Source organism: Schistosoma haematobium, chromosome 1 (assembly GCF_000699445.3).
Source record: "Schistosoma haematobium chromosome 1, whole genome shotgun sequence".
Lineage (NCBI taxonomy): Eukaryota > Metazoa > Platyhelminthes > Trematoda > Strigeidida > Schistosomatidae > Schistosoma > Schistosoma haematobium.
This window is the reverse complement of record NC_067196.1, coordinates 92,188,188-92,203,204: the sequence shown is the minus strand read 5'-3', so window position 1 is coordinate 92,203,204 and position 15,017 is coordinate 92,188,188. Positions and strand designations below refer to the sequence as shown.

Below are 15,017 nucleotides of genomic sequence, written 5' to 3'. Positions count from 1 at the left end.
TTGTATGCTGTATAGTGGGCGTAATATGAATCTTAATTAGAATAGAACTTATCGCATTCCAATGATGTGCTTATGTGACTGACCTTCACCTACATACATTCACGGAAGTAAAATGAGTGAATTTCTCATCTCACAAAACATTGATACTTTTCTAAATATAAAATGACGTGAAAACAATTCATTTGACTGTCAATTCATAGAAAGTCTCACTCTAACTATGAACACTATGAACACTGTGACCATTCGCCATCTAATTTCGAGTGAGTTGAGTGGTCGTTAACTCATAGAATCATTTGGTTTTCACCTTCTTTAAAATTAAGAGAATGAAATATTAAGAGTATTGACTGAAATCAAAGTGGTGAATAACTATTGTATGATGGTAAATAATTTGATCAGTTGAAAAGTTATAAGTGTGGAGCTATGGAGATTGTCATATTTTTGATTGAGATCAGGAATCGATGAATGTCAGACCACCATTGAGAACCTGGAAGGGTCAATCGGTCGTCTCGTCACAGTACGGAACTCACCAGCAGTGAGATTCGAATGCAGCATCATCGGTCTAATTTCAATTAATCCACGGTATTGTGCGACTGTCCACTATTGCCTTCAGTGAGTAAGTGCATTACAACACACATAGATGAAATCCACTGATCACGGCTTCTAACTAGAATTCCATGGAATCCATTTTGAAGCCAGTCCCTAGTCATCACATGAAGTGTATTTCAGCGGTTAAGATAGCAATAATTTCATCATAGAATATCAATGTTTGGAGAGTATTTGACAGTCAGAGGAAACTTATGCTTGATATTATCTGTCCACTATTCCGTACACAAATATTTTTACCGCATATGTGTCCGTAACAGTCTGTTATCGATTATTCTGTGTACATTCACAGTATGTATGCACAGTCCATAGTACATATCTCAAGTCTCGAAGTAGTGAGATTTTACGATAAAGAAAATCGGATATAAGAAGTGAACAGCAACGAGAAGCACCTAGTAGTGTGCGCAATTGTGTGGGATATTTTGGGGATGGGTAAACTGTAAGTTAAACTTGTCGCCTCATATTTTGTCTATAACCATTGACATCAGCCTAATATCCAAGACGCTCAATACCAGATATATGAAATGAACAATACTTTGAATAAACGGCAAATGCTTTTTCAAGCAGACGACGTAAGGAAATAGTAAGTCACTGATCATGATACATTTTATGAGAACCGAAAATATTGAAATCAATTGAAAAAATGTCAACACATTTTACATCACTGACTACATCACAGATCACTTCATGGAACATGGCTGGAGAACAACTTAAACCGAAAAGAGGGAATTAGTATGTGGATTGGCCACAATGAACGGCAAATTAACTACGCCTCGTACTCCTCGAGGAGGAGTATAGGCCGCTCACCAGCACACTCCTTCTAAACCTGTCGTCAGCAATCCTTTCCACATCTTTCCAGTTGTTATTCATCCTTTTCATATGTGCTTATATTTCACAACGTAATGTGTTCTTTGGACTCCCGCTGTTCCGTTTCCCTTCAGGATTCCAAGTTAGGGATTGCCTCGTGATGCAGTTTGATGATTTGCGTAATGTATGTCCTATCCATTTACATAGTCGTTTCCTAATTTCCTCTTCAGCTGGAGGCTGGTTTATTCTCTACCACAGAAGGCTGTTGCTGATGGTATCCGGCCAATGGATGTTGAGTATCCTGCGTAGACAACTATTTATAATTACTTCTACTTTCTTGATGATAGTTGTAGTAGTTCTCGAAGTTTCAGCTGCGTACAGTAGAACTGCCTTGACGTTCGTATTGAGGATTGTGAATTTAATATTAACTGATGGACAGTTGTTTTGAGTTCCATATGTTGTTCAATTGGAGGAATTCTGTTCTTGCTTGACCAATCCTCGCCTTTACGTCTGCATCTGACCCTCCTTGTTCATCGATGATGCTTCTCAGCTACATGAAAGATTCCACATCTTAGAGAAAGTCTTCACGAAGTATGATTGAGTGGTTGTCCTCGGTGTTGCATTTGACGATGTTGGATTTTTCCTTGTGTATGCTGAGATCTACTGATGCCGAGACTGCCGCTAGACTGGCTGTCTTTATCTGTATTTGTTCTTGTGTATGTGATAGGAGTTCTAGGTGATCTGCGAAGTGCAAATCGTCTAATTTATTCTGAGCTGTTCATTCCATGCCATGTTTTCCCTCAGATGTCGAGGTCTTCATAATCCAGTCGACCATCAGAAGAATGAGGAAGGGAGAGAGTGAACAGCCTTGTCTGACTCCGGTCCTTACTTGGAATGCATCTGTCAGCTGTCTTCTATGCACGATCTTGCACTGTAGTCCGTCTGGTGAGTTCCGCATAATGTTGACAATCTTCTCAGGAACTCAGGAGTGTCGACGAAGTTTCCATATTGTCCTCTTATCCACACTATCAAATGCCTTTTCATAATCAATGAAGTTGATGTACAGTGACGAGTTTCACTCAACTGATTGTTCGACGATAATCCGTAGTGTCTCAATTTGGTGTGTGCACGATCGATCCTTACGGAATCCAGCTTGTTGATCTCGAAGTTGGGCGTCTACTGCGTCTTTCATCCGGTTCAGAAGCACTCTGTTAGAGACTTTCCCTGGTACTGACAGTAGTGTAATACCTCCATAGTTTTCAAATTTGCTCACATCTCCTTTCATTGGAACCTTGATGGGGTGTCCTACTTTTCAGTCCATCGACCTTTGTTCCTCCTCCCAAATCTTTTTGAATAGAAGGTGAGACATGTTTGTAGTTAGTTCGATGTGTCAGTTCAGTGCTTCAGCTGGTATATTGGCGGAATTACAAATAATGGTAATCGTTGTTAAATCTGATGGAGGTTTATCCGAATGAATCTGAAGACAGATCTCCTATAAGTCGGCTTCTCCGAACACTTTAGAACAATTAACGTGACTCGGAATATCTTCGGCTTCAACTGTGGTGCGTGTGTGCCTCAACAAACGGGGATTCAATGTAAAAGACTGAATTCTTATCCCATCATAGCGCTTAACACAGGAGGCTATGAAGGTTTTAATCAAAGCATCAGAATCTTATTTGAAAGCTAGTGAGAGCAAGTGAAGTTAGTGCCCCTCTAAGTACATAGTTCGAATGAAGTGATTGACGGTATACTGCCTGTGTCAACAATGGAATTACGGAATGAACAAAAAGAGATATTTAATTGCTCTCACATATGTAAAGCGCATTCAAAATCGTGGATAGAAGCGAAATATGATCTTAAGAGGCTCCAATCTTATTGGAATTTAATAACGTCGACTGGTATCGTCAATAGCAAAATGAACATAAGTCTAATGTACCGACATAATGTATCCAGTTTTGTCACAATTTAAGCATTCAGGATCATGAAGAAGATATGAGTTCCGAGAATGCAGTTTGCGACAGGATAAACATTTATTAATCCGTGTTCATCTAATTATGGTGTATTGGAACTGTGTGTAGAAGTTAGTGGTTATCCATGCTGAGTAGCTTAGGGGATGACGCGACGATTTTCGAAGTAAACAATACTGAGTCCGAGTACCACAGTGACACATCAACTCTGTGATACAGGTGCAGCCAGCTGACGAGTCACAAATGGGATGAAGAGACACGCGTCCTGGATTCCACTAATGGCCGCCATCCAACTCTGCTTATATTATTTGCAAACTAATAGCAATAAAGAGGTTACTCGCACGCGATGCACATATAACATGAAAAGACTGATCATTTTTCAGTCACTTACATTAATGAGAACATTATGACAACCAATACAATCTTTGTAGAATGTGTTACCATATTTCCATGAGATTAGGATCGATTATTTACATTACAGTGTGCTTTTTTTAGAATCTTTCATCTTATTTAGCAATGCTACGACAGGACTGTTACTAATTTATTGAAGCTATATCTTTCCTCATTATTACTTGAGTATCAGTTGAACCCTCTAGAATTATTTCATAATCAGCATTCATAACACCTAATTAGCAATAGTCTGTCATCAAGCTTTTACTAAACAGTGAATAATCGAATAACGGAGGAATGAGGTGCATCGTTAAATGTTGATGCGGTATTCTCACATTTCAGTTTCAAACAACAAACATTGACAGTTTCAAATGATATTTTTCAGTGGTGAGACTTCATCAAACTGGACATTCACAACGGATTCATTGTTGATTACAATTGTCACATAATCACGTATACATGATACTGTTAATTCACAAATGGAATGCTGTAAACTCTTGTAAAACTAATCAGTTTGCACCGAATGAAAACAATCACGTCAATACAGAAAACCATATTTTATATTCTATAAACAATCATGAATGTTGTGTGTATTTCCATGAAACAACCTCCAATTTATTGAAATGATTAACATAATCGAAGGCGTTTTCAATAGAATGAAAAAGGAAAATAACAGAGTCAGCTTGATGAAAAAAACAAATAAGAAGGCGTTTGTGCGAATCATGGCATACTTCTCTTCTTTCTGTAAAACCATAACCCTATGACACATCCAATGCATACGACAATGAATGTGACAACAACCGGTACGATAATATACGAGTAATTGCGAGACTTCTTTTGCTCTTCATCCTCTGTCGTATCTGTAGTCACATTCTGAAATAGCAAAACAGTACAATAATTACTCAATATCGAATATTTACCAAATGAGTTTCGGTGTTATTAGTAGTCTGCCTCAATTCATTTCTTAAGTCAGCTTCATTTATTGTTGGAGTTGTTTCTTCTTTTTCTCCGATAAGTGCTGGTTCTCCAGAAACGTCGACAATCGAGCTCTTCAGAAGAATGAAGTAGTGGCAATATAACCAAATACTAAATATTTCATCATTCAATATACAGTATTTTAAGTATTGTTGACAGAAGTGAATTCAACTAATAGTTACATAATTTAATTCTGTACTGTGTGATCAATGAGTAATGATTTAAGATATCTGCTACCGATTTGACAGTCAATATGATTAGTACACATTATCCTACAATCAATAAACGACTAATATTTGTGTGATGAAATTTGTTTCCTGGATGTCATATCTTATCACAATCTAAATATTAATCAACAGACTTACAACTGTCGGTTTTATTGATGCAGTCCATACAGGATACACATTTCTCAACAAGGAATCAGAAATACTTATACTGAACTTGAATTATAAGAGTTTTGGGAACTTGAACTAATCACTCAATCATGCTACACAATTTTCAAAAGACTACGCTTGATCATTCAAACTGTTTTCATCGGTATGTTTCAATAGTTTCCGTAGATTTATGGTTTCATATTGGACATCGGAAATCTGGTCACATTCTATGAGCTGAAAAATTGATATGTTTCCAGGCATTAATGTTAAACAATGCAGTGAACTGTTCTTCCGAGTAAATAGATTTACAAATATGCGGATACTGAATACAACCTGTGAAGCCTACCGATTACTTACTTTATTCCGGCAACCATTGACTTTGAAGTTGTAAGTATCCTTATCATTACTGGTAATGCACATATTGGCATGTTCACACCAAATACACGTTGTGTTCAGTGTCGTTGCGCCTTTACATAATTTAATCGACTTGTGTTCTGGACAATCTTTGGTGAAAATAATAAGGTGACTGCATTTCAATTTATCAAGCAAAACATCTGTGAACTACAAAACATGTAACTATAACTCAATGATATTATGGTAATTTCGCATTTGAGTGACTGTTTCATTCACTGTGAGTTTGTCATCATATTGCGCAATGCAAAATTCAGTGCACTTTCAATGTCATTCACATTTCACAACATGATGTTGATGTTGAACAAAACTACGTTCAATAATGAACGATGAGTTTCGGCGAGCAAATTTCGTGGATTTCATTTACTGCGAACTTTCAGGAATGTACATACTGTGCTGTCACAGCGTTCAGCAAGGCGCATAGCACATGATGTTTGTGGAATTTCATTCCATGATGTTAGTTTTATGACTGAATGATGGCTTGTATACCACTCCTAAATACGAAAAGTGGTCAATAAAGTTGAAAACTCACTCACACTGACTACTTGGAAATCGGTGCAAGAAAGTCAGTTGTTCAAAGACAGAAAATACACTTTCAGTAACGTGAATTCAATCGAACAAAAAAGAGGAAAGTAACATTGTTTATCAATTCGTCGTTGACGATTTTCTTGAACAGACTTCAGTCAATCTACCGTGGTGGAAAGTTTCAAACTATATGGCCATACTATATATCCTGTGTGCTTTCAGATAGCACGTCAGTCTAGTTAGATCATGAAAATTCATCCATAATAGATAATACTTTATTCAACGAATATTGACGTCGATCTGAACAATAGATTATGGAATGATTCTCTCAGTTGTCGAAATGTTATTTCAACAGTCTAACACATGATGAACTGGACAGTGTTTATGGTTATTCACTGTAAGTACTCACGAAAAAGAAAACGTATTCATTCCATGAAAATCGTTAGTATATTTGATACTGTATTAATATCTCCTCACAGTGATAAATTAAAGTCTGACAAGTAACTTGTATATACCTTCAATTTACCGGTCGAGTAGGATAAAGTGAGGATTTTGGAAATTGTGATATTGTATTCAACATATTTAAAATTCCATAGCGTCTCCGCGATTCCGACACCTCGTGGAAATTCACTATCGTTTGGTCCAAATGAAAAAAATAAATGACACTGTCAAGTCAATCCAAAATTAACTGACTGGCTTATATCATCAGATCTATGGTTTTGTGGCATTTTATCTAAGTAAATTTCATCAAAGTGATGACTTTCATCGTGGTTCAAAATGTGTCTCTAATCATTTTAAATATTCAACAGTGAATAGACGTTTGATGTGACGAGAGTTGAGACTGATGGTTAAATATCATTGAATAACTGACCAAAATTATACATGAACTCTTCAATTTTATGAAACAGAAATTGTGCAACCAAGTGTGAGAATAGTCAACTGTGATAAAATAATATTGAACATACCGCCGGCAACTTCATACTCGACCAAAGTTTTAGTTTTGATCCAATTTTGAGGAATAGTAATATCAGCGGATATGTGTACTTGTTCAAATAAGGTTTACAGAAAAATACACTTGAGATATTGATTTCCATTTTATGTATAACAACGTGTTTGCTCGTATAAGGAGTAATCAAAATAAGAAACAGTTTAATATCTTATCATGAATACAATGATGGTCAAACAGCATCCTCACGAAATATGCTTTAAATCACTTTTGGTTTCGAAAGTGATCATCGTCTAACCAGTAAATGAAAAATGATGTCGTTAAATTTCTGATTTGTGTTATAAGCGTGTCAGTGCAACATCTTTAAAAAATATGTTTAACTCGTTAGAAATAATTTCACAAATTATAAACATTGAGGTTTACTGTGAAACGACTCAGCAACACATTGCAACAGATCATCAGGTACCTCTTGACCAAATGTTTAATGCACTTTCTCATACTCAATCGTTAAAGACTGCATCCAACCTAATCACTTACACTAAACTCTTGCCTCGGAACTCAGCTTCATCTTTCAACAACATACGACCATTTCAGTGTAGCGTGTGGTTTCAGCATTGTGTAGAACAACTATGAGTCCTTTTTGACAAAATATGCTTCCTTTTGTATTGGGTAGTATAAGAATAAGGACTACAGGTTTGACGAATTGGATAGTGAGTGAGTGAGTGAACAAAATAATGGCTGTATCATCTACCTAATTTGGTCGTTCATATATCCCTGTCTGGATCAGTCAATCGGTAAACATATGCGAAATATTCCTCTAAATATCCAATGACTCTTTATCTCATGTGACATGACATGTGTTGATATACAGAAAATAAGTTACAAAAAGAGAGCGACATTAGTCTAACAGATGGTTGTTCATGTATTTCAGTGTAAATCAGAATATAAATGACATTTATTACCTCCTACTTGACACAGGAATTGACCGCTAACGACCGATCCCAATTCATTTTCCCCGATTTCCTCAGGAACCTGAAAGATGTAATGGATGTCTGAGTCAAGATCTGTCTACACACTAACACCTATCACAAAATCAACCAACCATTGAAGTAATGTGTCGTCATTCACATTATCTTATACACAGACAAATTATCATACTCACAGTAAGCATGCTGATCGTCTCAGTTTCCTTAGAACTATGTTCCATCTAGTCTACAAACATATTCTGACTCACCTCATTTGTCAATTTCAGAGAAGTTAGATGAACGATCTATCTATCTATCTATCATGGAATGAGGTGATATACTGTGAGATGAATATCCACGTCGGTTGATGGAAATGTGCTTGTGAATAACTGAAATGTTACTGCACGTGAATGTGTAGTCATGTGGTGTGGTAGTGTTGATGTGCTCACTTCCATCCATTAGTGTTTGTTTCACAAGAGAATGCTTTCCATAATGTGTTCTGATTACCCCGAAACAATAAAAACTGATTCAGTTCAACACACATGACACCTTTCATCTTAAAAGCCCATCCTGGCTGCCTGTATTCCGAATGGGTGAATTAATAAATTCTGACATTAGAAAAGTTACACACATTCAAGAGTGAACTCGTCAAACATCTGATCTTCAGACGACGTAATGAAACTTGACAATATATAATTGTTACTTTGTAGTGTGGTGTGGGCTACTTATATCCATATAAGAAGTATATGACGTTAGGCAGGAACAGAATGTCTGGCACCAGAGAGACAAGAGGATTGAGCAGTAAAGATTGAAAACAGAATGCAATTTGTATGAAGATGCAAGAACAATGCAGTCTGAGTTATTTTAAGACAATTGGTGGACATTTTGCAAATTAAGCATTTACTATATGATTGTTAGATTTTATTAACAAGTTCTGTAATTTCCTATCAAATATATTCGATTGCTCTCACTCATGTTCTTGTTCATAACAGTAGTACCCTGACGTACACTGTTTGTACTTAGTCGGCGCGAAGACACCAGAATTTCTTCAGTTGACTCCTTACCATTCACTCTTTTATAAAAGTGCTAGAATAAAGTGTGTCACAAAAGGATTGTTAATGGTTTCATATAGTCTGTATGCACATGAACAAATGTTGATCTCTTTCTGTCGTCTTCAATGTATCTTGATGCATTCGACTGTATTGAATTGCATTAAATAGTGGAATAATCAAAAGGACTTGAAACAAAACAACTGTACTATTCAATTGTGCGACTTACGTTCTCGTAATAAACAGATATCTTCCCGCTCGGATGTATGAGATTTAACACCTTCAATTCAACATCTGCAACAAGAAGACCGTCGTTATTTAAAATTTCAGGAATTCATGATTAGCATGTTATTGTCAGATGTGACATTGTATGTGTCTACCCACACAGTGATCAGATTTAGGCAGATATTTACCGCGTTATCTCAAATGATTTCTTTAGTTGAGTTCGAAGTAAATATAATCTGCTGGACGCCATGCAACTCCGCCTGTAGCTCTCCTAGAATTACTTAGGCTCCCAAGATCGGGTAAAGAAGGAGTGTTGAGCATGAGGTCGACAATCCCATACGGTAGAAAAAATCTTGTTAAAAACGCCAACCAGATTAAACAAAGTTAACCACTTAAACTCTGCCCTAAGAGCTGAAGGAAGAATTACGACGCCTCAGCATGAAAACCGAGATTCATCGGTAGTCACAAGACCGATGTCCATTGTAACAACCAGAGCAACATTCAATATAATTACATGGAATGTCCGGAGAATGTGGGATACAGGGAGGACTAATCAAGTAGCTACTGAGATAGGGAGAAACACCTTGACGGTGCTCAGAATAAGTGAAACCTATTGGATCAAATCTAGTCACGAACAGGAAAACGCTTCACACACTCAGGGAGTTGCTCTATGGAGGACAACTGGAAAGGTAGTAAAGAAGCATTGGCGTCAACGTGTTAAGCTGTGTCAGGAGGCGGCAACAAGCATCATTATAGAGAATGGATCTCTATAGAAACACTGGACAAGATTGAAGGAAGGAAGAACAAGAACACAGCAACTAATAACAGCCGAACACGAGCAGAGATAGTCAAGACACAAGTTGAGTACACAGAAGCAAACAAGCAAGTGAAGAAGAGCATTAAAGCCGACAAGTAGAAATACTAGGAAGAGCTAGCAACGACAGGGGAGAGAGCTGCAAGAGAAGGAAATATGAAACAACTACTCGATACAACGAAGAAACTAGCAGGGAAATATACTAAACCAAAGAGACCGGACAAACAAGAAAAGACAATCATCAAGATTCAGGAATCGAGGAATAGATAGGTAGAGTACTTTGAGGAACTGTTGAATAGACCAGCTATATTGAATCCAACCACCTATAGATGTCACTCCACCAACGATCGAAGAAACTAGAATGGCTATCAGACAAATCAAGAGTTGGAAAGCAGCAGGACCTGACAATATACCAGCTGAACAATTGAAGTCATACATTGAAGTAACTGCGAATATGCTCCAACTTCTATTGAAGAAGAATTGGGTGGACGACGAAATACCGACGGACTGAAAAGAAAGATATCTCATCAAGATACGAAAGAAAGATGTGAGCAAATGTGAGGACTACATATGCATCACACTACTGTCAGTACCAAAGAAAGTCTCTAACAGAGTGCTTCTGAACCGGATGAAAGACGCAGTAGACGCCCAACTTCGAGATCAACAAGCTGGATTCCGTAAGGATCGATCGTGCACAGACCAAATTGAGACACTACGGATTATCGTCGAACAATCAGTTGAGTGAAACGCTTCACTGTACATCAACTTCATTGATTATGAAAAGGCATTTGATAGTGTGGATAAGAGGACTTTATGGAAACTTCTTCGACACTACGGAGTTCCTGAGAAGATTATCAATATTATCCGGAACCCATTCGTCGGACTACAGTGCAAATTGGTGCATGGAGGACAGCTGACAGATGCATTCCAAGTAAGGACCGGAGTCAGACAAGGCTGTTCACTCTCTCCCTTCCTCATTCTTCTGATGGTCGACTGGATTATGAAGACCTCGACATCTGAGGGAAAACATGGCATGGAATGAACAGCTCAGAATAAATTAGACGATTTGCACTTCGCAGATCACCTAGAACTCCTATCACATACACAAGAACAAATACAGATAAAGACAGCCAGTCTAGCGGCAGTCTCGGCATCAGTAGATCTCAGCATACACAAGGAAAAATCCAACATCGTCAAATGCAACACCGAGGACAACCACTCAATCATACTTCGTGAAGACTTTCTCTAAGATGTGGAATCTTTCATGTAGCTGAGAAGCATCATCGATGAACAAGGAGGGTCAGATGCAGACGTAAAGGCGAGGATTGGTCAAGCAAGAACAGAATTCCTCCAATTGAACAACATATGGAACTCAAAACAACTGTCCATCAGTTAATATTAAATTCACAATCCTCAATACGAACGTCAAGGCAGTTCTACTGTACGCAGCTGAAACTTCGAGAACTACTACAACTATCATCAAGAAAGTAGAAGTAATTATAAATAGTTGTCTACGCAGGATACTCAACATCCATTGGCCGGATACCATCAGAAACAATCTTCTGTGGTAGAGAACAAACCAGCCTCCAGCTGAAGGGGAAATTAGGAAACGACTATGTAAATGGATAGGACATACATTACGCAAATCATCAAACTGCATCACGAGGCAATCCCTAACTTGGAATCCTGAAGGGAAACGGAACAGCGGGAGTCCAAAGAACACATTACGTTGTGAAATATAAGCACATATGAAAAGGATGAATAACAACTGGAAAGATGTGGAAAGGATTGCTGACGACAGGTTTAGATGGAGTGTGCTTGTGAGCGACCTGTGCTCTCGACGAGGAGTAAGAGGTGTAGATAAATAAGTAAGAGGATTATGTAAATGAAACAAGAATGCATCTTTCAAGATGAATGTCAGATGCTTATTTGTCGAGGGTATGCTACACGCTTATTTTCATATTGAAACAATAAATCTTCAAGCTTCTAATTAGATCTGATACTTGTGGATATATATTCTCATTGACGCAATATTATCTATGATTACTCATGAAACAATCGACTTCAAGTACACATGACGTGAGCCGTGGACTGTTTGTTTACAAAGAGAACTTGGCAATTTATTTGTTTGTGTAACACATTGGTAAATCAGTCGATCAGATGACTCTGATCACAATATTTGTTAAAGATGAGAATTGAATAGCCTTATATATATCGTCTTAACAATCTCATAATTTGAAAGAATAATATATAAGAATGACTGTGTAATGAGTAAATGTTTAAATGAATGTGATGTTCACAGAAATGGCTTTGCAATGCACACAGATGTACCTATTTTTATAAACAGACTTCTCATCATGTTTACTTAAAGCATGTCGACGAAGATGAATCTCTGTATTCGTCTGTCCACAAGTGGAATGAGACTGTGACCTGATTTATCCACAATAATCTATCTGTTACTCGTCAAATCTAGTATGTTCGTGCTGATTTCAACTGTTCTTTATGTCCCAATCAATGTGTTCAAACAATCCGTGGATTCCATATAGAGTTTCCGTCTAATTTTTCATAATGTTCACGCTTTATTACTTCAGTCAATTTTTGAAAAGAATTCAGTTACTCGTGCCGAATGGAGAACGTAAGAGTAATTACAAGGAATGATGGTGTAAGTGTTAATATGTCACATGTGTTCAAACAATCATTTAATGGATACATACTTTTACCATCAACGTTTCGGTGCAAAATCATTCGGACAGCTAATAATTCCTCTGAAATAATGAAAGGAAAAAGAAGTTGTGTTTATGTATCTGCATTCTGAATGCCTGCCCCTTTTAATAAAACATGCATTTCAACACAGAATGAGTTTGGACACCAGCTATCATCTTCTTTTCAACATTTAAATAAACCGATTCAAGTAAATGGGAGTTTGAAGGATCTTTGTCATTATTATTATTATTTCAACGACGAGATGAACATTTCAGTGCTAACAACTAAGAAGAATATTTTACTCCTAAAACGTCGGTTCTTACACATTTTGCTTAACTAAGATACCGTTGATATCCTACCGACAATGCACATACGAAATAATTTTCTGAGATCCTGTTATTCCAATGAATCAGTGTTTCCTCTATTTACCTAGCTATTATGCGGAGATGCTACTCCAATGTTGTTAATCCTGATAACTGAGCGAGTGAATTAAGTTCATTTTTATGTTCTATGTGTTCTGGTTCGAATCAATCATGTTGTACTAGCAGGTTGTCAATGGTTGTTCGTTGACTAGACGTTTAAGAAAGCGCATGAGTTCTAACTTCATGATCATACGAATATGATAATCAAGAAAATGTGACGAGAGACACTAAACGTTTAAGAACTAAGTAAGTGACAGAAAAGATTTAGAGGACATCGCACATAACATGACAGTTCACGTGCTTCAATAATGCAAACTGATTTCCCACACAACATTGCTTATTGTTGTAGCTGTAGTTAGATTCAATTCATTGAATCTACCACGAAGTGTCACAGTAGTGCGATACCTGTTTTATGGTAGTTTGAACAGACAGTAGAGCAGTTGGTTTTCACTTGAGTGACTGCATCATTAGATCTGTTATCTATGCTCAATCAATTAGTGCCTATTTCGAAAGTAAATCACTGTTTTATTTAACGTTTTCATTGGACAATAATACGTGCTGTGAACACATTTTAGGCTACCGAATCACAGAAACAAAGTAATCACTGTATACTGCTGAGTTTTCATGAAATAACCAAGTTAAGTAATGAATCGTTTACGCAAAAAAGAAAGTGAGAAATAAACAACAAGACAAAATATCACTGAATGATATAATAACTCACTCTTATTCGAAATCTGATATTCAGACACCTCACTCTTTTGTAATTCAGTGTAAATCGTTCCTGATCCATTTTTTCCTTTCACTTCTATTGTACCTGTGTTTATTGAATGAAAATATGTAATTTGTTTGAAAATCTGTAGTGAATGAAGAAAACACTTTGAAATAAACTGGAGACTAAAATGAATTGTATGAACCGTGTGAACAAGCAAAACTCAGTAACAATTTTTGTTCGAAGAAAATCATTCTCTTACCATAAGTGTACATCTTTAGTTCACTGACGTCTGTGCCATAGAATTTAAACGGGAATTTCAGAGGGACTTCCTGAAAATATACAAACAGATGAGTTAATGCCTTCATTACAAACTGAGGTCAACTCACCTCGCCAGCAGCCAATTTTACAAAATTTTCATCTACAACTGGAGAAGGCTGATTACGGCGGATTGTCTGGAAATAGTAATAATAGTGAGACTGAATATGTGTATTAGAACCTGACTGATTACTTACGTATTCATGTGAGTCGTCTCCAAAAATTAATTTGCTATATTCCAATAGTCCAGGATTCTTACAAATTTCATGACAATCAAAAAATGTTGAAATTATTACGATGACGGAACTGAGCAGTATGAACTGGCCAGATGAAAAAGTATATCTGAAAGAGTTCAGATGAGCAAAACAATGTTATCTCATTAGATCACATTGAAATTCATATAACACGCTCATTTGTCTCAACTGTACAGTCAACGCTCACCTCATCATATTGTCCAAAACGATAATAGTTGTTGTTAGATCTTATTGAGTTTATATAGAGTTTTAAGTGTTAGTTTGTTTCTTTCTAATTGCATGGTTCAAAGTGTGATCATTTAGACGATCAAAATTCATAAATCCATACGACCACTGTTAACCAATCATCATGTTGGTAGATGAACACATCGTTAAGCGATATTCTTCTAGCTAGCTATTGACGCATATAAGCTGACATTTTTCCACTGTTGGTTAAAATTCTTCACCCCTATTGATGATAACCATTTTTGGATGTCACTAGTATTACTTTACTTCATTAAGTGACTAGTGAACTTTTAGTTCAAAATGTGTGCTCATAAATTCACGAACAAACATTTTGT

General features: G+C 36.9%; 1 protein-coding gene across 1 annotated transcript in view; it reads right to left on the bottom strand.

Moving 5' to 3' along the window:
- Positions 1–14,652, bottom strand: part of MS3_00010250 (uncharacterized protein) — a gene marked incomplete at both ends in the record, with an annotated part of 28,306 nt that extends 13,654 nt beyond the window's left edge. The window contains 5 exons of the mRNA XM_051218609.1: positions 13,926–13,990; positions 14,148–14,217; positions 14,275–14,364; positions 14,401–14,545; positions 14,645–14,652. Of these exons, the coding sequence (XP_051075563.1) occupies positions 13,926–13,990; positions 14,148–14,217; positions 14,275–14,364; positions 14,401–14,545; positions 14,645–14,652 (378 nt within the window). The remainder of the gene's footprint in view (positions 1–13,925; positions 13,991–14,147; positions 14,218–14,274; positions 14,365–14,400; positions 14,546–14,644) is intronic.
- Between the last annotated feature and the right edge of the window lie 365 nt (positions 14,653–15,017).